Genomic DNA, 26,248 nt, shown 5'->3' with positions numbered 1-26,248 from the left:
TAATACATTGTATTAGAGGCCGTGGTGGTACTGTTTTACCCGCAGCATCTACAGGAATTGCTGCAAATTTACTTCTTTGTGGAAGAACCTTTCATTCCCAATATAAATTACCAATTCCATTAAATGAAACTTCAATTTCTAGACTTGATATAAAGAGCGAAGTTGCTAAAACCATTAAAAAGGCCCAACTTCTTATTATTGATTAATGCACCATGGCATCCAGTCATGCTATAAATGCCATAGACAGATTACTAAGAGAAATTATGAATTTGAATGTTGCATTTGGTGGGAAAGTTCTCCTTCTTGGAGGGGATTTTTGACAATGTCTCAGTTTTGTGCCGCATGCTATGCGATCAGCCATAGTACAAATGAGTTTAAAGCACTGTGATGTTTGAAGATGTTTCAGAAAGTTGTCTCTTAAAACAAATATGAGGTCAGAGGATTCTGCTTATGGCGAATGGTTAGTAAAACTTGGAGATGGCAAACTAGATAGCAGTTTTCATTTAGGAATGGATATTATTGAAATTCCCCATGGAATGATTTGTAATGGATCTATTATTGAAGCCACCATTGGAAATAGTATATCTATAGATAATATTAAAAATATATCTAAACATGCGATTCTTTGTCCACAAAAATGAGCATGTTCAAAAATTAAATGAAGAAATGTTGGATATACTTGATGGAGATTTTCACACCTATTTGAGTGATGATTCCACTGACTCAACAGATGATGCTGAAAAGGAAAATTTTCCCATTGAATTTCTTAATAGTATTACTCCTTCAGGAATGCCGTGTCATAAATTAAAATTGAAAGTAGGTGCAATCATCATGCTATTGAGAAATCTTAATAGTAAATGGGGTCTTTGTAATGGTACCAGATTTATTATCAAAAGATTACGACCTAACATTATCAAAGCTGAAGTATTAACAGGATCTGTAGAGGGGGAGGTTGTTCTGATTCCAAGAATTGATTTGTCCCCATCTGACACTGGCCACCCATTTAAATTAATTCGATGACAGTTTCCCATGATGCCAGCATTTGCAATGACTATTAATAAATCACAAGGACAAACTCTAGACAGAGTAGTAATACTCCTACCTGAACCCGTTTTCGCACATGGTCAGTTATATGTTGCTTTCTCTCAAGTTCGAAGAGCATGTGACATTAAAGTTGTAAATACTTTATCCCAAGGAAATTAGTCAAGCACTCTGAAAGTGTTTTCACTCTTAATGTGGTATACAGGGAGATATTAGAATAAGTTTAATCACTTTATCAGTCATTATTTGCATCAATGTTGTTTTTATAGCATGAGTTTGTTATTGTTGTTACATAATTTTGTTGTTTATTTATTAATAAAATTATGTATTATTTTCATATACATTTTACTCATTTCCTTTTATCTCTCACACTTTTATTATAGGGAAAGGGCAAATAGCAATATTAAAATATTTCCTCTAATTAATTCCCTTTCAATTTCGTGCACCGGGCCACTAGTATGAAATAAAGGGCTTAAGTAATCAGTGGTTAATTTTAAAGCAGGTCGAACCCAGTTAATATCTCCTAATAATTTTTGGAAGTCATTTAATGTAAGTAAAGTGTCAGTCTGAATTTGAATTTTCTGAGGTTTTATTGTTTTTCCCTCAATAATGCTGCCAAGATAAGAAAAAGTAAATGTCTTTTGAACTTTTTTCAGGTGCTATGCATAATCCAGCACATTGCAGAGAATCCTGCAAATCTATATAGATATTATTTAGATTCATTTCATTTTTATGAGCTAAGAGAATGTCATCCATATAATGAATAATATAAGCCTCGGGATATTTTTTCCTTATAGGATGTATGGCTGCAGCCACAAAATCCTGACATAAGGTAGGACTATTGGCCATGCCCTGAGGCAATACTTTAGAATATCTCCACCCTCATCATCCCAAACCCACCAGCGCTGTTCCCTTGCTTCCTCCAATCCTCGTTCATATTTGAGAGAAAGCTCATTATCCGGAGGGCTCTCTCCCACAGGAGCTGTAGCCTCAGGGACTGGAGGAGGAAGCGGGGATGCCGATGGTGGAGTCCGAAGCCTTTGGCAACCTTCCCCCATCTGTCTTGATTCCCCTGCCACATTCCTCCACTCCCCTTCTGGAGTGGGCTCTAGGCAGTCCCGAATCAGGGACCACAGACTGAAAGTAGAGGCAGGCATTTCCTCTGGACCTTCAGCTATATAAGATCGCGAAGTTGTTTTCCTACCTTCTCCCATGCCTCTATATTTACCTTTTCATCCTCAGAAAACCATGGGCAGGTTTTACTCACAAAATCCAAAAAATCGAAAAGCTGTTCATACCTCACACAACAGCCCCTTGTTTGTAGCACAGCATTAAGCATGGATACACATACATTCTTTCCCTTCGATCCTGAATTTCCCATGTTTTACACTTAGCTAGTACTACACCCCTAGCTTACTTACTGCATGCCCATGCCATGAGGCCTCCTTTCACCTGACAATTGCAGTTCCCTCACACTCAGGTCTGCATTGAGTGCCACTTGGGCCGAACTCAGTACCATGTTGGGCGCCACTTGCCCCGCGCCAGCACAGCCAAGGGTTCAGCAAGCCTGAGGGAGGGCAGGTGAAGGATGAAGAAAAAAAAGATAAAGAGAATAAGCTGAGTCTAGGTGGATCTTCTGTGCCTGGCTGAGGCCACAGAACAGATCCAGACTGCAAGCTGATGCTTTATTTTATAGTCAGAGGTAAAGAATGTAATTTACAATGTTCTTGTAAGTTTCACTTGTTTTGGCAGCACTTGCTGCACCTCCCACAGTCCGTTAGCTACCCAGGAAAAATCTAGGGAGCAGTCACAAGATCAAGCTTAATTATGCTTAGAGGGCTGTGCCCTCCAAGCTGGGACTTACTTGTTTGAGACTTTGCCATCAGGTCAGTCTGAGGCTTAACCCTATAACCACTCCCTACATTGTATCCACATGGGGGTAGCCATCTTTGACCACATGGGGGCAGCCATCTTGTGTGTTGGAGTGATGGTCAATTTGCATATCACTCTTTTATTAGATAGGATGGCATTCTCTCATTCTTGGTATTTGTAAATTGTATTTTCTCTCTTTCCTGATCAATCTCACTAGAGGTTTGCCAATTTTAGTGACCTTCTCAAAGAATTATATTGTGTTTCATTGGTTTCCTCTATTATTTTTCTGATTTTCATACCATTGATTTCTACTCTATATTTTCTTTCTTCTGCTTAATTTGGGCTTATGTTTCTATTCAATTTTACAGGTTCTTGTTCTTTGTTGTTGTTGTTGTTGTTGTTGTTGTTGTTGTTGTTGTTAACCCTCACCAGGGACATTTTTCCATTCATTTTTAGAGAGAGTGAAAGGGGAGATAGAGACACAGAAACATCAATGTGAAAGAGACACATCGATTGGTTGCCTGACCAGGAGTGGGAATTGAGCCTGCAACTGAGGTACATGCCCTTGACTGGAATCGAACCCAAGACCCTTCAGTCTGCAGGCCAACACTCTATCCACTGAGCAAAACCAGCTAGGACCAATTTTCCAGGTCCTAAGGAAGAATCTCAGTGCACTGATCTGAGATTTTTCCTCATTTCTAGTATAAGCATTTGTGCTGTCCTTGTCCACTGGAGCCCTGCTTCTGATGCACTGCATAAACTGTGACCCATTGTGTTCTCTTTCATTTGCCTCAAAATGCTTTCTAAGTCCTCTTCTAATTCCTCCTCTGACCCTTGTTTTATTCAGAAGTATGTAAGTTTACAAATATTTAGTAATATATTTTTGAATTGATTTCTAACTTAATTTTCTTTAGGTCAGTGAACAAACGGTGAATGATTTTAATTCTTAAAAATCCATTTATCCTTAAATTCTACCCCCCCACCACCCAAAACAAAACAAAACATTTTTGACATAATTCAGGGTCTGTTCATGTTAAAATCACCTCATAGAATAAAAATGTATGGATACTTCCTTGATCGTATGTGTGCGTGTGTTTCATTGGAGTTAAGGGCTCCTGTTTGGGAGGACGTAAGGAGCTTTTATGGTTTTATTAAATACAATTATTCAATTTTTAAATTATATGCATATATTCTCCTGACTATCTTTAAATAAAGAGTAAAGTGTCACTCCGAGGCATGAATAAGGCACTAGATGATGGCAGGGAACCACCAAAGCTCATGGGAAGGAGAGTGGCCTGCTCCAGAGTGCAGGCAGGGAGGTGCTTGGAGCCTGCGGGTTTGTAGTATTAATGTATTACCTGTTAGAACATGTAAAACATCAAGTTCCTTGGACTCCAGGCAAAAGCAGGCATTAGGATCTGTTCCATTTCATGCTTCTTTGCTTCTCAAACATCCCTAAAGACATGTCAGGTTGCATCACATTTTGGAAACAAGGAAGGAACAGTCAGAGAAATTAGAGCTGGGTGGGCTGCCTGCCACTTTCTAGAACAGCGGTTCTCAACCTGTGGGTCACGACCCCTTTGGGGGTCGAACGACCCTTTCACAGGAGTTGCCTAAGACCATTGGAAAACACAGATATTTACATTATGATTCATAACAGTAGCAAAATTACAGTTATGAAGTAGCAACGAAAATAATTTTATGGTTGGGGGTCACCACAACATGAGGAACTGTATTAAAGGGTCACAGCATTAGGAAGGTTGAGAACCACTGCTCTAGAAGGAATGCTGGCATCTCCCAGTCCAGATGAGAGAGGGAAAGAGAAGGGAAAGTGCAGTGTCGCCACCTGCTGGTGAATGTCACCCAGGTAATACCCTTAGAGCTGCAAAGAGGGATCTTGAACTTCCAGTAGAAGGAATGTGTTTTAGCACCATTGTACATCAAAAGAAAGACAAAATATAACTCCGAAATTTTTTGAAACATAATTTAGTCCTTTGAGAGTGTACAATTAGAATATTTTATCATCCACACAGAGATTGCTAGCATCCTCATTACTGCTTGTGGCTTCTGCTGCAATTTTCTCCTCTCCCTTATCTCTCTTCCATCTCCCAAACCTCTTCTCCCACTCTGCCTTTCCAGCAAAACACCCAGCTTCCTGTGTTCAGTTAGCCTCCTTTATTTTCCATTTCTTTCCCAGCATCTAACATTTCAGATATGAACTCTGTTTCCTGTCTTTCTCCTGTCCTTTTATGTATAACTAGTGACCCAAACCGGTGCATGAAATTCATGCACATTAAAAGGGGATTAATTAGATGAAATCCTATCTAATAAAAGAGCAATATGCAAATTGAGCATACCTCCAGTACACCCACAAGCCACGCGCACCAGCCAATCAGGAGTGTGTATGCAAATTAACCCAACCAAGATGGCTGTGGCCACGGAGCGAGCCAGAGGCTTGGGTTTCCCGTGGCGATAGAGGAAGCCAAGCTCCCCGCACACCCTGGCCCAGCCCTGAACTCCACTCAAGGCTATAAAGTTTCAATTATAGAAGATAAATAAATCCCAGATACGAGGGCCTCTGCTTGGGTCACCGGTGGGCATGGCCTGCCTGCAAACCACCACAGGCCCCTCACCCAGGCCACCCCATGCCTCAAGGGAACCCCCACCCTGATCTGGGACAACCTTCAGAGCAAACCAGCTGCCCCTCACCCATGCACCAGGCCTCTATCCTATCTAATAAAAGAGTAATAAGCAAATTGACCATTATTCCAACACACAAGATGGCTGCCCCCATGTGGTCAAAGATGACTGCCCTCATGTAGACACAAGATGGCCACCAAAAGATGGCCAGCAGGTGAGGGCAGTTGGGAGGGACCAGGCATGCAAGGGAGTGCAGTTGGGGGCAATGAAGCCTGCAGGAGAGAGCAGTTAGGGGTGACCAGGCCTGCAGGGGAGGGCAGCTAGGGGCAAACAGGCTGGAAGGGGAGCAATTAGGCATCAATCAGGCTGGCAGGGGCGTGGTTAGGGGGTGATCAGGCTGGCAGGCAGAAGCAGTTAGGGGAAATCAGGAAGGCAGGGAGGCAAGCAGTTGGAAGCCAGCAGTCCTGGATTGTGAGAGGGATATCTGACTGCCCTATTGGGATCAGGCCTAAATGGGCAGTTGGACATCCCTCGAGGGGTCCCAGATTGGAGAGGGTGCAGGCTGAGCTGAGGGACACCTCCCCCCGTGCACAAATTTCGTGCACCCGGCCTCTAGTAATTTAATATTGCTATTTGCCCTTTCTCTATAATAAAAGTGTCAGAGATGAAAGAAAATTAGTAAAATGTATATGAAAACTTTTCTCCTGTCAGAGTCTGGGGCTCAGCGTGGGACCCAGAGTCAAGTCCCTACCCACCCACATGCACCTCAAAATCTAGTGAGACCCAGACCTGGTGCCCCCCCCCACACACACACACACATTGGGCTAGATCCAGACCTGGCCAGTCCCACACTTGTCAAGCCCTGCCGGACAGGGAGTATGGCTTCAGGACCCCTGGCCTGGTGCCAGGATGGGGGCCATGGCCTGAGGTCCCCCAGTCCAGATCAGGGCAGGGGGCATGCCTTGAGGTCCCCCATCAAGCCCCACCATGTGGGGGACATGTCCTGAGATCCTCTGTCAAGCCCCGCTGGGTGGGGGGCATGGCCTGAAGTCCCCTGTCAAGCCCAGCCAGGGAGGGAGGCATAGCCTCAGGTCCTGTGGCCCAATGCTGAGGTGGGGGTGCACAGCCTGTGGTCCCATGTCAAGCCCTGCTGGATGAGGGGTATGATCTGAGGTCCCCTGGCCTGGTGCCAGGGTGGGGGGCGTGGCCTGAAGTCCCTTGTCAAGCCCCACCTGGTGGGGGCACAGCTTGATGTCCCCCGGCCTGGCACTGGGGTGGGGGAGCAGCCTGAGGTCCCCTAGCCCAGCACCAGGATGGGAAGCACACCTTGAGGTCCTCCATCAAGCCTCACCGGGTGGGGTGCACGGCCTAAGGTCCCACGTCAAGCCCTGCCGGGTGGGGGGTGTGGCCTGAGGTCCCCTGTCAAGCCCCACCTGGTGTGGGGGGGGTGCAGCCTGAGGTCCCCCGGCCTGGCCCTGGGGTGGGGGGAGCAGCCTGAGGTCCCCTAGCCCAGCACCAGGATGGGAAGTGCACGTTGAGGTCCCCTGTCAAGCCCTGCCAGGTGGGGGAGGGCGAATCCTCAGGTCCCCGCTGATTGCTTGTTAAGGCTCCTTTTGGGAACTTAGCCTCAGCTGTGGGTGCAGCCATCTTTGTGACAAAGTGATGGCCAATTTGCATATTCCTTCTTTATTAGATAGGATGAACTATTTGGGATAGTTTTTTTACTTTCTTTCTGGTAGCCTTAAAAGTGAGTTTTATCATTGTTTGCTTTTATTTTGTTTCTGGTCTTATAATAAAAAATTTCATCACTACATATGTAACTACTTGATATTTCCATTATTCTCCTTGATGCCTTTAAATTGCATGAATATTATCCATCCAAAGACTGAAGTATTCCCTAAGCTCAGGAAAAAGTCTTCTAGATTCATTCCATTCACCTTTTCTAGAACACTTAGTATATAGCCATTGGAGGTTGCTGCGTAAATCTTCCTCAATACCTTTTCTCCGTTTCTGTGGCTCATGGTAGCTAGAACAGGGCCCTTTGCCTTGTTCTCTCCCTCACATCTTCCATTTTGTTGTCACGATCGGACCCTTTCCTGAGAGTCCCATCAGCAAGTGCTCAATAATTCTTCACAGGCCTTAAGAGTGCTCCCTCATCGCCTTCACAATAAACGCAGGTGAAAATGAAATGGCAGCATTGTCGCAGCTTGTCTTCTCTTCTTCAAGGATCCCCATGTACATGTTTACCTCCTTTTACCTGCTGTCTATATCAGTCACTGTGTCGCTGTGGCAGACACATCTGGGAAAATCAAATGGGTGGAGAACTCAGTCACCCAAAAGGGCCCTCAGAGACTGAAGGTTCACCTCACCAGTCCCCTCAGGAGATTGAAGGTGAGGCTCCCCATCCCCTCAAGAGATTGCAGGTGTGCCTCACCAATCAGCTCGGTAGATTGAAGGTTTGCTTCATCTCTCCTCTCAGGAGATTCAAGGTGTACCTCAACAATCCACTTAGATATAAGGTGTTCCTCACCTGTCTTCTCAAGAGATTAAAGGTTTGGATCAATCTCCTTTCAGGAGATTGAAGCTGTGCCTCAACAGTTCTCTTAGATTAAATGTATGCCTGATCAGTCCTCTCAGGAGATTGAAGGATTGTCTCACCACTCTTTTCAGATTGTAGGTGTGCCTCATCAGTCCTCTTAGTTTGAATTTTTGCCTCACCAGTCTTCTCTGGAGATTGAAGGTGTTCCTCACCAGTCCTTTCAAAAGATTGAAGGTTGACTCAGCATTCCTTTCAGAAGAGTGAATGTGTGCCTGAATAGTCAGCTCAGGTGATTGAAAGTGTGCCTCAACAGCCCTTTCAGGAGATTGAAGGTGTGCCTCACCAGGCCTTTCAGAAGATTGAAGGTATGCTCCACTTGTGTGACCCAGAGCAACCAGCCCCTGCTTCACCTGAGGAGGAGGGAGTGGACTGGAGCAACCTAGTATGTGCCTCACTCTGGGCCACAGGAAAGCGAGAATTGTGCTCCCCTAAGCAACCTGCACTCACTCCTCCTTGGCCCCTGGGACAGTCCTGATGGAGATACCCAGATCAACCCAGCACTTGCCCCACTCTGGACCAGAGGGGAATGCATTTGGGGCAACATGCAGCAATCTGTTTTGCCCATTCAAGGGCCACAGGACAGCATTGCAAGTGCATTGTCTGAGGGGCTTAGAGCATGTCCCTGCCAAGGGTGCCAGGGCTGCTCAGAAATTTGCATGCCAGAGGGCTCTGGCTTCTCACAGAGAGTCGCACACCAGAGGGAATGTGAACATGTTCCCACCACTCTCAGCATCTGAAGCAGACAACTGGAGAGCCAAATCCATGAGAGAAGGTTATACAACTCAGCAGGGACAATTAATGCTTGAGACTCAAGGCAGACCCAGACTCTGTGCTAACAATTTCCAGACCACTTGCCTTATAGGGTCTTCAACTTCTCAAACCCCATGCAAGGTGTTCTGGGCAAGAAAGATATAGCAAAAATGGGGGTGAAGAAGTAACACCCCCATCCCCAAGAAAAAAAAAATGAGGAATCACCAGAAAAGGAACTAAATGAAATGGAGGCAAGCAATATGTCAGAAAAAGAATTCAGAGTAAGGGTAATAAAGTTCCTAAACCGGCTTAATGAGAAAATCAATAACATATGTTGTAGGCACCACTGCCCCCTACTAGTCAAAAAATCAACAACATATGTAGAATCATGAGGAAATGAAGAATGATATAGCTGCAATTAAAAAAAAACAAACACACAATGGAAGGATTCAATAGTAGACTAGAAAAGTGGAGAACCAAATCAGCAAGATAGAAAACATGGTAGGAAAAACACCAAATCTAAACAGTAATTGGGGAAAGAATTGAAAAGCAGGAGGATAGTTCAAGGGAGCTTTGGGACAACATAAAATGAAGCAATATCTGCATAATAGGGTTGCCAGAGGTCAAGAAGAGGAGCAAAAAATAGAAACCTTATTTGAAGAAATGACAGAAAACTTCCTGGACTTGCGGAAGAAAAAAGTCACACAAGCACAGAGAGTGCCAAACAAGATGAACCCAAAATGATCCACACCAAGACACGTTGTAATTACAATGGCAAACATTAATGACAAAGAGAGAATCTTAAGGGTTTCGAGAAACATAATGTTACCTACAAGGATCTTTCATTAGACTATCAAATGATTTCTCAACAGAAACACATCATTCCAGAAGGGAATTGAATGAAGTATACAAAGTGATAGAAGCAAGGGATTGAATCCAAGAATACTCTATCCAATAAGGCTATAAATCAAAATTAAAGGTGAACTCAGGAGTTTAGCAGACAAGGAAAGGCTAAGGGAGTTTATTACCACCAAACCAGCAATGCAATAAATGCTAAAGGAACCATTGTGAAAAGAAGAAATAGAAAGAGAAGAAGGAACACAAGCATCCTTTCTAATAATAGAGTAATATGCAAATCATCACTCCGCTACATTCACAAGCCACGCCCACCAGCCACGCCCCAGCCACGCCCACCATCCAATCAGAGTGAGTATGCAATTAAACTGAAAACATGGCGGCAGCCCCGCCAACCAGCCTCTCCCAGTATCTGGGAGTCAGAGAAGTCAGGTGTCAGCGCCTGAGGCTGGCTGCAGCCATGGAGACCAAGAAGCCTCCTGCCCCATGATCCCAGGCCTCAGCCAGCCTCAGAAGCCTCAGGTCCGCCTGCCCCACGTCCTGGGGAGACGGAGAAACTGGGCCCTGCGCCTGAGGCTGGGTGCGGCCGCGAGATGAAGAAGCTGCCCACCCCATGATCCCAGGCTGCAGCCAGCCTCAGAAGCCTCAGGTCCGCCCGCCCCACATCCTGGGGAGATGGAGAAACCGGGCCCCAGCGCCTGAGGCTGGCTGCAGCCATGGAGACCAAGAAGCTGCCTGCCCTGTGATCTCAGGCCTCAGCCAGCTGGAGAAGCGGTTCACCCCACGTCCTGGGGGAGACAAGAAACCAGGTGCCTGAGGCTGGCTGCAGCCTGGGAGATGAAGAAGCCGCCTGCCCTGTGATCCCAGGCTGCAGCCAGCAGCAGAAACCAGAGGTCCGCCTGCCTCACCTCCTGGGGGCGACTGAGAAACCGGGCCTCAGTGCCTGAGGCTGGCTGCGACCTGGGAGATGAAGAAGCCGCCGGCCCCGTGATCCCAAGCTGCAGCCAGCTGGAGAAGCCACCCTCCCCATGTCCTGGGGGAGACAAGAAACCGGGTGCCAGCACCTGGGGGTGGATGCGATCTGAGAGATGAAGAAGCCGCCTGCCCTATGATCCCAGGCTACAGCCAGCTGGAGAAGCCGCCCACTCCATGTCCACCCACCCCACGTCCTGGGGGAGATGGAGAAACCGGGCCCCAATACCTGAGGCTGACTGCAGCCTGGGAGATGGAGAAGCCGCCCACCTTGCGGTCCTGGGCACCATTACCTGCAGCTGGCTGTGGCCTGGGAGACAGAGAAGCCGCCCACCCTGCAGTCCTGGGCACCAGTACCTGTGGCTGGCTGTGGCCTGGGAGACAGAGAAGCCACCCACCCTGCGGTCCTGGGCACCAGTAACTGCGGCTGGCTGTGGCCTGGGAGACAGAGAAGCCACCCATCCTGTGGTCCTGGGCACCAGTAACTGCGGCTGGCTGTGGCCTGGGAGACAGAGAAGCTGCCCACCCTGCGGTCCAGGTGCCAGCACCTGCAGCTGGCTACAGCCTGGTAGATGGAGAAGCCACCCACCCTGCAGTCCCGGGCACCAGCACCTGTGGCTGGCTGTGGCCTGGGAGACAAAGAAGCCGCCCACCCTGTGGTCCTAGGCAGCAGCACTTGCAGCTGCAGCACAGGCAAAGCCCCCTGTCTACCATCCCCTGAGGCTGCAGCCAGCCTGGGCGCCTATGGCTGTCCAGAGGGAGGGAAGCCCGGATCCTGGGTGCCTGTGGTCAGCTGGAGGAGGGAATCCTGGGTACCAGGTGCGGGCCGAGGCAGAGGTGGTTAGGGGCAATCAAGCCAGCAGGGGAGCAGTTAGGGACAATCAGGCTGGTAGGCAGAAGCAGTTAGGGGCAATCAGGCAGGCAGGTGAGCGGTTAGGAGCCAGCAATTCTGAATTGTGAGAGGGATGTCCAACTGATGGTTATCCCATGAGGGGTCCCAGATTGGAGAGAGTGCAGGCCAGGCTGAGGGACACCCTCCCCGCTGCCCCTGTGCACGAATTTCGTGCACCGGGCCTCTAGTCAAGAATAAAAATGCAACAAATACCTATCAATAATAACCGTAAACTGAAATAGATTAAATGCTCCAATCAAAAAACATAGGTTAGCTGAATGGTTAAGAAAATGGGACCCATATATATGCTATCTACAAGAGACTCCGCTCAGAACAAAGGACTCACACAGACTGCAGGTGAAGGGATGGGGGGAAATTTTTCAGATAAACAGAAATGAAAAAAAAATGAAGTAGCAACACTTATATCTGACAAAATTGACCTCAAAGTGAAGGCCATAACAAGAGACAAGAAAGACCACTTCATAATACTAAAGATATTGATACACCAAGAGGATATAACTCTGGTAAACAAATATGCACCCAATGCAGGAGCAGCCAAATACATAAAAAAAAACCAAAAAAAAACTTCTTGAAGATATCAAGGAAGAGTTGAAAGCAATATAATCATAGTAGGGGACATTAATAACCCATTGACATCACTGGATAAATCTTCTAGACAAAAAAAAAAAAATCAACAAAGAAACAGAAATCCTAAATTACTGTCTAGATCAGATAGAACTAATTGACATGTTCAGAACATTTTACCCAAAAGTAATAAATTCATCTCAAGTGCACATGGGACATGTTCAAAGATAAACCACATATTAGGACACAGGCTAAGTCTTTACAAATTTAAGAAGATTGAAATTATATCAAGCATCTTCTCAGATCACAATGGCATAAAATTAGAAATCAACTACAATAAAAATAATTAAAAATATTAAACACTTGGAGGCTAAATTGCATACTATTAAACAATTACAGGGTTATGAAAGAGCAAAGAAGAAATAAAACGCATTCTGGAAACAAATGACAATGAAAACAGAATAATCAAAAATCTATAGACACAGTGAAAACAATCCTGAGAGGGAAGTTCATAGCTCTACAGTCCTACCTCAAAAAAAAAAACACCAAGAAAAACTGGTAATAAATTATCTAACCCTATAACTTAAAGAATTAGAAAGAGAGGAACAAGAAAAGCCCAGAGTAAACAGAAGGAAATAATAAAGATCAGAGAGTAGCCCTACCTGGCTTGGCTCAGTGGATAGAGCATTGGTACTGAAGGGTACCAAGTTTGATTCCAGCCAAGGGCATATGCTTGGGTTGTGGGATGGATCACCAGTAGGGGACGTGGAGAAAGTACCCAATCAATGATTCTCTCTCATCATTGATGTTTCAATGTCTCTCTCTCCCTTTCTCCCTGAAATCAAAGAGCTGGTTCTTTGAAAGGATAAGCAAGATTGATGAACCTCTAGCCAGGCTCACCAAGAAACAAAGAGAGAGGACTCAAATAAACAAAATCAGATGTGAAAGAGGTGACTTAACAACCAACCCCAGAGACATACAAAGAATTATAAAATAAATACTATGAACAACTCTACTCCAACAAACTGGACAACCTAGATAAAATGGACATATTCCTAGAAAAGTACAATCTTCCAAAACTCAGTCAGGAAGAATCAAAAAACATGAATAGGCTGATAACTACCAATGAAATTGAAGCAGTAGTAAAAAAGACTTCCAGCAAAACAAAGCCCTAGTCCTGACGGCTTCACAGGAAAGTTTTACCAAACATTCAACCAGTTAACTGCCATAAGTCCAAAATGGAAACCATCCATCCCCACATTCCATGATATTTTGAATTTAATAAAAAAAAATCAATTTGCAATGAATATTATAAAAATAAATATATTACTCACAATTTGGGTGTTCCTGAATATTTTCAGTTGAAATTTCTCACAAAAAGTTATTTTAAAATTTGTCTATTGATGCTTATAGCAGGCAAATGGTCAAAGAAGAACTAAAACCTATCCTCAGACTACTCCAAAAAAATTCAAGAGGAAGGCACTTTCAATGAAGCTAGCATTACCCTAATCCCAAAACCAAATAAAGACACTACAAAAAAAGAAAATCAAGGCCAATATCTCTGATGAACATAGACGCTAAAATCCTCAACAAAATTCTAGCAAATCGGATCTAGCATTACGTTAGAAAGATCATACACCATGACTAAGTAGGATTTATTCCGGGGATGCAAGACAGGTACAATATCCACAAATCAATAAACGTTATACATCACATAAACAAACAGAGAGACAAAAATCACATAATCTTATCAATTGATGCAGAAAAAGCATTTGACAAAATGCAACACCCTTTCTTGATAAAAACTCTCAGCAAAGTGGGAATAGAGGAATCATACCTCAACATAATAAAAGCCTTAAATGACAAACCTACAGCCAACATCATACTCAATGAGCAAAAACTAAAACCATTTTACCTAAGAACAGAAATAAGACAGAGATGCCCACTTTCACCACTCCTGTTCGATATAGTACTAGAAGTGCTAGCCCTAATGATCAGACAAGAAGAAGAGCTAAAAAGCATCCAAATTGGAAAAGAAGAAATAAAACTGTCATTATTTGCAGATGACATGATATGATACATAGAAAACCCTAAAGATTCCATAAAAAAACTACTAGAATTAATAAATGAATTTGACAATGTAGCAGGACACAAAATTAACACCCAGAAATCTATGGCTTTTTTATATACCAACAATGAACTCACAGAAAGAGAAACTAAAAAAAAATAATAATAAATAAAAAATAAATAAATCCCATTTACCATTGCAACAACAACAAAAAAAATGATGACACCTAGGAATATACTATGTTCATGGATTGGTAGAATCAACGTCATTAAAACGTCCATACTATCCAAAGCAATCTATAGATTCAATGCAATCCCTATTAAAATATCAACAGCATATTCACAGACTTAGAACAAACTCTCCTGAATTTCATATGGAATAAAAAAAAAAAAAGACCTCAAGTAGCCACAGCAATACTGAGAAAGAACAAAGTTGGAAGGATCACAATACCAGATACCAAGATATATTACAAGGCCACTGTTCTCAAAACTGCCTGGTATTGGCACTAGAACAGACAGATAGGACAGAACAGAGAATGCAGAAATCGACACAAGCCATTATGCTCAATTAATATTTGTCAAACGAGTCAAGAGCATACAATGGAGTCAAGATAGTCTCTTCAATAAATGGTGTTGGGAAAATTGGACAGATAACATGCAAAAAAAATGAAACTAGACCACCAACTTACACCATACACACACACAAAAAAAACTCAAAATGGATACAGGACTTAAACATAAGATGGGAAACCATAAAAATCTTACAAAAATCCAGAGGCAGCAAAATATCAGATATATGTTGTAACAATATCTTTACTAATACATCTCTTAGGGCAATAGAAACTAAAATGAAAATAAACAAATGGGACTCATCAAAATAAAAAGCTTCTGTACAGAAAAAAAAAAAAAAAACCAACAAAACAACAAGAAGCCCACGGCATGGGAGAACATATTTGCCAATATTATATCTGATAAGGGTTTAATCTCCAAAATTTACAGGGAACTCATACAACTTAACAAAAGGAAGATAAACAATCAATCAAAAAAATGAGCAAAGGACCTAAATAGACACTTTTTGAAAGAGAACATACAGAAGGCCCAGAGACATATGAAAACATACTCAAAGTCACTAATCATCTGAGAGATGCAAATCAAAATGACGGGATACCGTCTCATACCTGTCAGAATGGCTATCATCAACAAATCAACAAACAACAAGTGCTGGCGAGGATGTGGAGAAAAAGAAACCCTCATGCATTGCTGGTGGGAATGCAGACTGGTGCAGCCACTGTGGAGAACAGTATAGAGTTTCCTCAAAAAACTAAAAATGGAACTCCCATTTGACCTAGTAATACCACTCCTAGGAATAAATTCTAAGAAAACAGAAACACCAATTAGAAAGAATATATGCACCCCTATGTTCATAACAGCACAATTTACAAAGTTAAGTGTCCATCAGCAGATGAGTGGATTAAAAAACTGTGGTACATCTACACAATGGAATACTATGCTGCAGTAAAAAAGAAGGAACTCTTACCATTTGCAACAGCATGGATGGACATGGAGAGCATTATGCTATGTGAAATAAGCCAGTCAGTGAAAGATAATTATCACATGATCTCACTCATGTGTGGAATATAATTAACAACTTAAACTGATGAACAAAAATAGATCAAGAGACATACAAGCATTGAACAAACATTCAAACCGCACAGGGAAGGTTGGTGAGGGTGGGGGAGAGGGGGCAAGAGATCAACCAAAGGACTTGTATGCATGCATAACCAATAGATACAGACAGTAGGGGGGTGAGGTATATGCTGGAAGGTGGGAGAGGTCAGTGGAGGGAAAAGAAGACATGTGTAATACTTTAAATAATAAAGAATTTAAATTTTAAAAAACAGAAGAGCTAGTAGGAATTACATTATTAATTATCAGAATCATTGTCTTTGCAAGGCCCATCTGCTTTTTTAACTTGATCCTTGTGAGAGGCCACGTGACCAAACATCAGTACACAGGCCTTTGCATCACAACAAGGTAGCCCATGACCTACAGTTCTCCCAGCTTCTGTTTGGCAGCTGGAAGACCATGGAAGACCTTTGTGTGAGAGCACGTTGTGCACACTGGAGCTCAGCAGACCTGAGTTCAGCTTCCTTGAGAAAGCTGCGCTGGGCGTTCTATGGGGATAAAGGGAAATGGAGTCAGTAAGGCGAGTAAGATCCATACCAAATACGGAGGCACTCCGACTCTCACACACCAAACACATTTATATCCACTCAAAACCCAGAGAACTCTGTGCAAATTGCAAAAAGAGCCATGAATACTTTGCAGTCTGTTAAGCACCCCCTGATCTGAGCTGGTGCTGGACTTGCTTCAACTAACAGGAGGGAGTGGAAGCAATGCTGTGGGTTCTAGTTTAGGCTTAAGAGGCCCTGCAGATGTTCTCTGGCACCAGGGAGCCTTCCAGCACCTTCTGAATGAGCCTCAGTCAGCCTGCTGGATAGCAAACCCACTTGAGGGAGGCCCGGCAGCCCCAGCTCAACCACTTGAGGCCGCAGACCTTGGGGGAGCCCAGCTGAGGGCACCTGAGCCCGGCCCAGACCATGAAGACTGCCCAAGTGGGCCCAGCACACTTTACTCTTACGGAACCAGGAGGAAACCATTACGTTTTGGAGTAGATTGTTACATGGAAACATCCACCTGATGCCACCCTCTTCAAAGAAACCCTATTTCCGGGTGATTTCCAGGGCTCCTGTGGCCCACAGGCATGACTGCCACAGGGAGGAGGCCCAATGCAAGAGGGAGGACTTATGGGCTGTCACTGGGCTAGGCATGATGTTCTCATACCATTATCTTTATTGATGTTTGTTATCACATAGTAGTTCTCATCCGGGAATACGTGCCATGTGCCAGGCACTGTGCTGTATTCGAACCTTATAATTTATAAATATTATAATTTCATGTCATCACAGGAACTATCAGAGTTTTCACCCCATTTCTAGGAAAGAACCCTAAGGCTCTGTATTTTGAGGATTTGCCCAGGCTGACGCAGCGGTTGAAATCAGAAGCCGCCTGAGTACTTGTTCATTTGATGACAAAGCCCGTCTTCCCTGTACTTGGCCACTCTGGCTCTGCCTTGTTGTGAAGCATCTTTAATGACTGCAATGGTGGAGATCTTGGCCATTAGAGTAGAAGCTCCAATGCGTCATAAGCAGGGCTGTGTCGGGGAAAGTAGCTGGAAGTCAGAACTTGAAGAATTTGAAAATACACAGGCTTTAGAGGCTGTCATAAATGTTAATTACAACAACCTGAGTAGTGTCTAAATAAGTTTTAATATATTTTTATTGATTTCAGAGAGGAAGGGAGAGATAGAAACATCAATGATGAGAGAGAATCATTGATTGGCTGCCTCCTGTATGCCCTCCAATGGGGATGGAGCCACAACCCCAGAATGTGCCCTGACTGGAAATCTAACCATGACCTCCTGGTTCATAGGTCGACACTCAACCACTGAGCCATGCCAGCGATGCTCAAGTAGAAGCTCTTGGTTCACAACAGAAAGCCCCCCCAAAATGATAAGGTTTAAATATCTATCCTAATTATTTCAGTGCACTGGACTCGGAATCCACGCAGAAGGAGACCCCTCCCCAACAGGGACTCATGGCTTGCCTTGTGACATTTTATCGCTGACTCTGACCAGCTGTGTGAGCCTGGGCACCTCACCTCTCTGCTGCAGGGTCCCCTGATAAAATAGCACTGGTATTAGAGCATGGCAGGTACATTTAAGGAGTCCTAGGAATTCATTCCAAGGGCAGTGTGTGTATATCCTCACAACAACCTAACAGGATGCTGTCAGTGCCCCCAGCCAAAGGCACGGGGAGCACACCTGTGGTGAACAAGCCGATGTTATGTCATCGCAGTGAGGGAGACACTCACTTTGGGGAACTGTGCGGCATCGCGGTCAGAGGGTGCTGGCACCAAAGAAGCAGAATCGGGAGGAGAGGTCTGTTCAGAGAATTAGTGCAGGACCAGTTTACACAGTTGTGGGGAATTGGGCAAGTCCAAGACCACCAGGGCAGACCACTGTCAGGAGGGCAGCTGGAACTCAGCACAGCCCCAGCTGCAGCCAGAGCGGAATCCACTCCCTCAGGGAAGCCTCACTCTGCGCCTGGGACTCTTCAGCTGATGGATCCGACTCAGTCACATTATCCAGCATGACTAAGGTGACCAGATTTTAACATTGGTAAAGCGGGACACCATTGACCGGGGGGGGGGGGGGGGGTTCTTTTAAAACACCGCGGGACGCGGGACAAATTGTTAAAAATCGGGACTGTCCCGCCAAAAGCGGGATGTCTGGTCACCTTACACTTGTTTAACTAGCTTACTAGCACGCAGTACGATGTGTATCGTCTGACAGTTACAAAATGTTTTCGTCGTTGCCAATCCCAAAAAATGCCATTGTTCATTAAGTCCAAACAATGGTGGTCGAATTCTAACAACTGGTCAACAATGCGAACTTTGATAAGCAGTCCTCGATAATCAGTTCTCAACAATTATTTGTTATTATTAAAGTTTAACATTATAAAATTAACAAAAATAATATAAAACTCATAACCTGGCTAAATAGCCACATGGCCTCTGAAAACCGAAAACCGTATATTCCCTTCCCGTTCTCCCACCGTTCCCTAGCTTGTCGTGCATTCTTTCCAAAAATCAGAACTTTTTTAGAAAGCCGCAGGACGCGGGACAAATTGTTAAAAATCGGGACTGTCCCGCCAAAAGCGGGACGTCTGGTCACCTTAAGCATGACCTCTGTCACTCAGTCAATGGATTGTGGGCCTTAGTCACATCTACAAAATATCAACGTTTGATTAACTATCTGGGGACTATAAACTAGCTATCACATAAAAATGATCATTAACCTAGAAGTTTGGGCTTGTAGGTGATCTTGGGAAGTATTTGAGAAATAGAGACTTTGTTCTTAACAGGAAGTGGGTGCTGGGGTAGGTAGTTCTACGTATAATTGGGCATCTTAATACATTTTACCTGAAACGAAGGAAGACAATACTGAAGGTAAAGCTCCCATTGGTAGAGACTCAGCAGTCAGCTCTGGCCGGGTAGCCTCATCTGGGTATGCCAAGGTTGCGGGTTCAGTTTCCGGTCACATGCAAGAAGCAACCAATGAATGCATAAATACTTGGAACAACAAATTAATGTTTCTCTTATTCTCTCTCTCTCTCTCTCTCTCTCTTTCAAATCAATCAATTAAAAATAATAAAAAGGAGCAGCAGTCCTTCACATTACCAGGGAGAGAAGTGTGCTTGGCCATTTTTTGTGGCTCAGACAATGTTCATGTTTTGGTTATTTATGCTGTGAGAACCAGCAGGCACACACAGAGAGGAGATTCTGATTTAATACCTTCCCTCCCTTCACGGAGAATTCCACTCTGAGCAGAGGCTGCATCAGAACCTCAGAACCCAGGATTTCCCAGTCCCTGCCAGGCCTCCTGTTACACACTCTTCAACCAGCAACTGAGGTGTCATCACAGAGGGGGTTTCTGATTGGCCAGAACCTGCAGTGTTTGGTTTGGGTGTTTTTAGATTTCTTCCCCAGCTTGGTCCTCACCATTGCTCTACAACTCAGAGCAACAAGTGCTGAGACCACCTTGAGAAGAGGATGACCCTAAACAGAGCCCTGATTTGGGGGGCCCTCGCCCTGACCACCGTGCTGAGTGGCTGTGGAGGTGAAGACATTGTGGGTGAGTGCACCGCTGAGCCATGTGGGGACTGGACTGGGGGAACAGAGTTGAAGGGTAAAAAAGATAGAGATGTGCATAGAAACAGTAGCGAGTCCTCAAAGGCAATCTCAATATCAAGCAGATCCAAAAACTATGGTTTTTCCTCCTGTGGGAAACCAGAGTCCCCACCCAGTCTCCTTGCTACCTCAGCCATTGCACACTGCACCAAGGCCATCATCCTGGTTCTAAAATGGATCCATGACATTCATGGGTGATTGCCTCAAGATTAGGATGTTTTCACAAATAGATGTTTTGTTACTAAAATTCATGAACTATTGCTCCTAATTTTTTCTGAACAAGCTTTGGAGCTTTTTATATTTCTCCTGTAGTTTACGTTGCAGTAAAGAGTTTCGTGAATTATGTGTACATGTAGATATGAAGAAGGGTTCTTTGCTTTGCCTCACATTCACATACATTTCCAAGTTGAAAACTGGCACGGGTGGGGAGTGGGAAAACAGCCCAGTGAGGGCCTTCAGACAAGTCATTTTGTTACATGGTTTTCACTTAATCCCAGTTACCTCTTATGCCTCACCTTACAGAAAATCACATAAAATAGGTAGTAGGTGTGCTTCCAAATAAGGAAGATGAATAAATGTCAATGACATTTAAAATTACTACTACTACAGGTATAGCTGTAGAATTTTTCATTAACAAAGCAGGGAATATCTTTACTTTTATTTTAAAATTGAGAACTTTATGATGAAAACTTATTGAATTAAATTATATTAGCCTCATATGGCCTGTCCTTCGTGGCATCTAAGGAGGCTCTGTAAGAGGAGGATTGGGCGACCAATCACGGTTTGTTCCCCTGGGCCCCTCCACCCCTGTTGCTCACTTTCCACCCTCTCTTCCGCATTCCCTTACCCTCCTTTCTTTCAAAGTCCATCCTTGGCTCTTTTCCTGTTTTATTGGCATGAAGAGTGGGTTTGTAAAAGCAAAGTAGGAAAACCAAGCACTGTAGTTCAAAGGGGAAGTGAACTGGAGGATACCCTTATCTTCAGCGACGTTATTAACCATGGCTGCCCCAGGCTTTCTTGGTTTGGTAGGAAAGTGTTGTCTGCTTCTCCAGAGCATGTGTAAGTCCCCTTTTCTCAGTGTCACTGGTCCGGCTCGATGTACCCCCCACAGTGGGCACAGGGCCAAAGGCCTGCAATGCCTGTAGGGCCCCATGACAATGTTTTCCTTTCTTTTAAAATTAGAAGAAAAAAATGAACTTTTAGGGTAGAAGAAACTATTTTAATTTAGCCTGGATTATATTTGCCTTTGTAGCAATATGGTCATAAAATATGATTATTCAATATTTTTATGGAAAAATAAAGGCTCACCTGACAACAGTGCTTAGGGCTCATGAGCCATAATGCAGCCTGGTCACCGCTGAGTCTAACTTTCACAGGATGCTGCTACCTTCATGTCTGTCAGTCTTCCCAAATCTCTGTCATCCTGGAGAACAGCGCGGGCATTTGCTACAGTTTGAGCACTAGGAGCTCAGTGCTGGGACTCAGATGAAGCGACGTGCTATCTGCCCCTGGAGGCAGCTCAGATTAGCGATAGGACAACATGGTGCCCAGAGCAGGGCCACTGCTGCACAGGACAGTGGGCCCAGCGAGGCTGAAACTGAGAGTGAGCAGTTCCAGCTGGCACAGTGAGTCCTTCAGCAGCAGCGTGCAGCCAGGACATGTGCAGATGGAAAGGATAATCACATATATTCATGTTTGTAATGGAATCAAGAGGATTCCTTAAAAGGACCAGGAGGTTTTGATGGATGAGGACTAGATAAACTTGCAAAGAGGACATTGCATGGAGGGGCTGGAGATCATAATGTAGTCAAAACTATGCTTCATGAGGGGACTTAGCTAAGAAGTTGGTAACTAAGCAGAAACTTCAAGAATTAACTGGAGGTGTCCAGGAAATCCTGGAAGATAGTTTGAGGGAGGAAAACAGACCCTTGTAAAGCCCAAGGACCATGAAAGGGTGACATCTGGTTTGATGGGCAGGTGAGGTATTTGTGGAGGACCCAGCACAGTACACCTATTGGCTCCTTACTCACCTGTGACTGTCCTATTCATGAAGCTCCTCGCTGGCAGCATTTTACTCCTTGCTCCTCACAATGTCTGAAACCTTGTTGATGGTCAGGAAGTAGGAAGGGAGGGAAGAGGAAATGGTAAAAGGCTCAGACACGTTGTTCAGTCAGGCTCACCTGGGCGGAGTCAGCTGCGCTGGCTGCCATCTCCTTTGGCGTCACAGACAAGTCCACTGTCCATTCGAGGGAAGGGCCAGAGTTTTCCTTGAGTCCTCAACAAGGTAAGTGTTGAGTCAGAAAAAGGAGAGGTTTAGTAACGTCCTTCAAGAAAAGAAGAGGGGTGGGAAATGACAGAAATCCAAAGTCTAATGAAGTTTCCAGTTTCATTTCAGAGGAAACCAGGTGCTCTCCTCTAAGGACCACCCTGTTACAGAAGCAGAGACCTTAGCCCTGGCTGGTGGCTCAGTGGTTAGAGCATCAGCCTGCACACGGAAAGGTCATAGGCTTGATTCCTGGTCAAGGGCAGGTACCTGGGTTGCAGGTTCAATCCCCCAAGCCACCTGTGAGAGGCAACCAATTGATCTGAGAGGTTTCACTCTCTTACTTTCTCCCCCCTCCCTCCCTCACACTCTGTCTTAAAAAAAAAAAAAAAAACAATGGAAAAAATACACTCAGGTGAGGATTAACAAAAATACAAAACCCAAAAAAAAGAGACCTTAGATTCTTAGAAGCATTGTTTACCTTTTATGTGTTTTGTGATATTCTCACTGCCCTTATCTTACTCTTTCTTATTCCCTAAAATAGAGGCAATTCTTTAAAAATTATATCGGGTGTGCTTTTCCTTGTTAAAAAAATAAATAAATAAAAGGAGGAAGGAATCCTTGCATAGAAGATGTTCTGTTCTGAGCCAGTGCTGAGGGGAGAGGAGCCACAATGAATGTGTTATTAACTGATGGAGAAATTGAGAGAGAAAACTTATGAAGCAGAGGGAGGTAAACTGAATCTCTGGGAAAGAAAGCTAAGGCCATGGTCATTCATTGATTCTTTGTCCCGCCCATTTCAGTATTTATGAAATACTGAAATGCTGGGTGCTGAGTTGGTGGGCAGGGAATAGCAGTAAACAGGCCTGTGGAATTCTGTTCCTGTGACAGGAGCGAATGTGGGAGTGGAGAGGCAGCTGGATTCTAACAGGTCAGCCAGGGAGCAGGTGCTGAGGATTATCTGTGGGCTGTGCCAAAGGTGCAGCACACAATGTTTGCACATCCATTTCTTGTCAGTTTGTTTAACGAGATCCTTTCTCTCCTGTGTTTTGCACCTCCCTGCTCCCACCTCACTCATCAGCTGACCACGTTGGGGCCTATGGCATAAATGTCTACCACTCCTACGGTTCCTCGGGCCAATACACCCATGAATTTGATGGCGATGAGGAGTTCTACGTGGACCTGGGCAAGAAGGAGACTGTCTGGCAGCTGCCTATGTTTAGTGAATTTAGAAATTTTGACCCTCATCGTTCACTACAAAACATGGCTATTGCAAACTACACCCTGGACCTCCTGATTAAACGCTCCAACTCCACTGCTGCTCCCAATAGTAGGTGTCCACCATCCTGTGTCTTTACTGAATCTACCCTTCATAACAGGCCTCACTCCCTTCTTGCTTCAGATAGATTCCCTTCACTCTATAAAATGCTCTCCTTTCCAAGGAGTCCCAGATCTTCTCATGGTATTTGCTGAACTCTCAGCCTCTCCCTTCTTACAAATCACATATTTCCATGAAATACAGATTCTTGCTCCCCTATGCAATCCTCTACTCCTTCCAGGATGGGTCCCCATACACGCCCCACCCTAACAGGGGGCCCACAGAGAGAAGGGCGTGGGGATTACCTGCGGGCAGTGTACAGCGACTCACAAGCAGAGGGAACAAGAGCATCTCTGCTTTCTGATGGGGAAACGTTGGTGGGAGGCCCCTCCAGGATGCAGGGACCCTCAGGGCAGAGCTGCCCACGATTCTAAACCCAGTGCTGCTTCCTCACCGTAGAGGTTCCTGAGGTGACTGTGTTTCCCAAGTCTCCCGTGGAGCTGGGCCAGCCCAACACCCTCATCTGTGCTGTGGACAACATTTTCCCTCCTGTGATCAACATCTCGTGGCTGAGCAACGGGCACTCCGTCACTCAGGGTGTTTCTGAAACCAGCTTCCTGTCCAAGAAGGATCATTCCTTCCTCAAGATCAGTTACCTCACCTTCCTGCCTTCTGCTGACGACGTCTATGACTGCAGGGTGGAGCACTGGGGGCTGGACCAGCCCCTCCTGAAGCACTGGGGTGTGTATGAGCCCCACGCCTTTGGTACCTTCTTTTCTCTGTCAAGTCAGGCACTCTGCCTTTTAGCTCCTAAATCTCATGGCCCAAAGCCTGTTTCCTATACCTCAAGGATTTCTAATGGCAGACTTTATTATTCTCCCTCAACCTGGAGCCAAGTCTTTGAGGAACCAACACCACCCCTCCCACCCTATCTTGTACACATGCTGTGAGCCAACCTTCCGCATTCTGACCTCCATCACCTCACTCCCATAGAGCCTGAGATTCCAGCCCCCATGTCAGAGCTGACGGAGACAGTTGTCTGCGCCCTGGGGCTGGCCGTGGGCCTCGTGGGCATTGTCACGGGCACCATCGTCATTATCCAGGGCCTGCACCCAGCTGGTGCCTCCAGACAGCAAGGGCCCTTGTGAGTCACACTCCAGAGGAAAGGTAAGGATACCCATGTTTTGGAGCTGGGACCAGGAGACACAGGACGGGGGTAGGAGAGTGGGAAGAGATTGTGCACACAGCTGTGGTTGAAAGTTATAGTAGAATTGGGAAACAGCATGAGGATAGCACAGGATCCCTGAGACCCATGAATGTCATGTCTGTCCTGTTACTGCAGGTGCGTTACCAATCTTAAGAGCAGAAGAGTGGACATGCTGGGAGACCTGGAACTATTTGCTGGCCAAGTCCATTATATGCCTTCTCTCCTCCACTGCCCCTCCTGCCATCTCTTCTCTGGGACTTAAGGTGCTGTGTCCTCTCAGAGTTCACAAACCCTTGGAATTCTCCCCCTCACTATTGACATTTTTTCTTTTCTCCACTGTTACCTACTATGGAAATCCCTGGGATATGCCTCATTCCTTGTGGCCCTGATCTGATATCTCCATGGAAGCAATAAATCCCCTTTAGGAGGCCTTTTGTTGATTTTTTTTCCTCTCTTTCATCTCACAGCTGACTAGGACATGGCTAAGAATGGCAAACCCTCATGCTTCAGTCCCCTTTCATTTATTTTACAGATATCTCATGCCCAGTAACAAAAGAGCAGCCAAATATACCCTGATAATATTTTGATATCTTAGATGAGGTTAACATTTCTCTCTTCATTTGGGTCCCACCTTTGGCCACTTCTCCCCTCCTACCCCCCCTCCCGCTCTGCCCCTATTCAGGCATCAGTGAAGATGATACATACCCTCTGCCCTTGGTGCAGTTGTGTTACTGTAATATAGTTTTTTAAAGTTATGACAGAGAAGTTAAGAAAAGAAAATATAATTTTGGAATTTCAAAAGTACTAAAAGTAATTTTTTTCTCAAAACATTAAATTTGTAAAATTAATGATGATATTAGAAACTTCCTCTCTTCCTCGCCCATGAGGAGATAGGAATTCTCTAGGCAAGAGAAAAATGGAAGTCAGTCAGGAGGGCATTAGAATGGGGTGATAATGTGGTTTCTGAGAAGGGCCAAATGCTTTGTCCTTACTTAGGGTTAGTAACCATTGGGTGTCAGGGCCAGCCTGACAAGTGAACCAGGTTGAGGTAGGGAGGTGGGAATTAAGAAAAGAAAGAATGACAGGAAAGCGGGATCGGGAGGGTTGCAAGCCATTGACCAACTGCAGCAGCTTTATTAACGGCGTAATGCCTTTTATACACAAACACTTGAATAGGAGGTCTGTGAAGAAGAATGTACTCTCTGTTCCTCTTAATATCTAAGGAAGAGATAGAACAGAAAGGCAAATTCTCAGTATAGCAAGTCTCAGTAAATAGTTACAGACTTCTTGGTAAGCCATGAAAGGTTGCTCTCATTCTACTGATAATCGCCATCCAAACAAGCCTGGGAAAACTGTGAGGGTAGGGGGCTGAGTCT

At 44.8% G+C, this 26,248-nt stretch overlaps 1 protein-coding gene across 1 annotated transcript; it reads left to right on the top strand.

The window, feature by feature from the left end:
- Window positions 1–19,946: 19,946 nt before the first annotated feature.
- LOC307105304 (SLA class II histocompatibility antigen, DQ haplotype D alpha chain-like) lies at window positions 19,947–25,128 on the top strand (the record flags this gene model as incomplete). Its single annotated transcript, XM_079781033.1, has 5 exons — window positions 19,947–20,028; window positions 23,429–23,677; window positions 24,125–24,406; window positions 24,659–24,832; window positions 25,008–25,128. The coding sequence occupies 4 exons, from the start codon at window positions 19,947–19,949 to the stop codon at window positions 24,811–24,813; spliced, it is 768 nt and encodes a 255-aa protein (XP_079637159.1). The 3' UTR covers window positions 24,814–24,832; window positions 25,008–25,128.
- Window positions 25,129–26,248: the final 1,120 nt, after the last annotated feature.

Source organism: Cnephaeus nilssonii (assembly GCF_951640355.1).
Source record: "Cnephaeus nilssonii genome assembly, chromosome: 9".
NCBI lineage: Eukaryota > Metazoa > Chordata > Mammalia > Chiroptera > Vespertilionidae > Cnephaeus > Cnephaeus nilssonii.
This window is presented reverse-complemented; position numbering and strand designations above follow the sequence as displayed.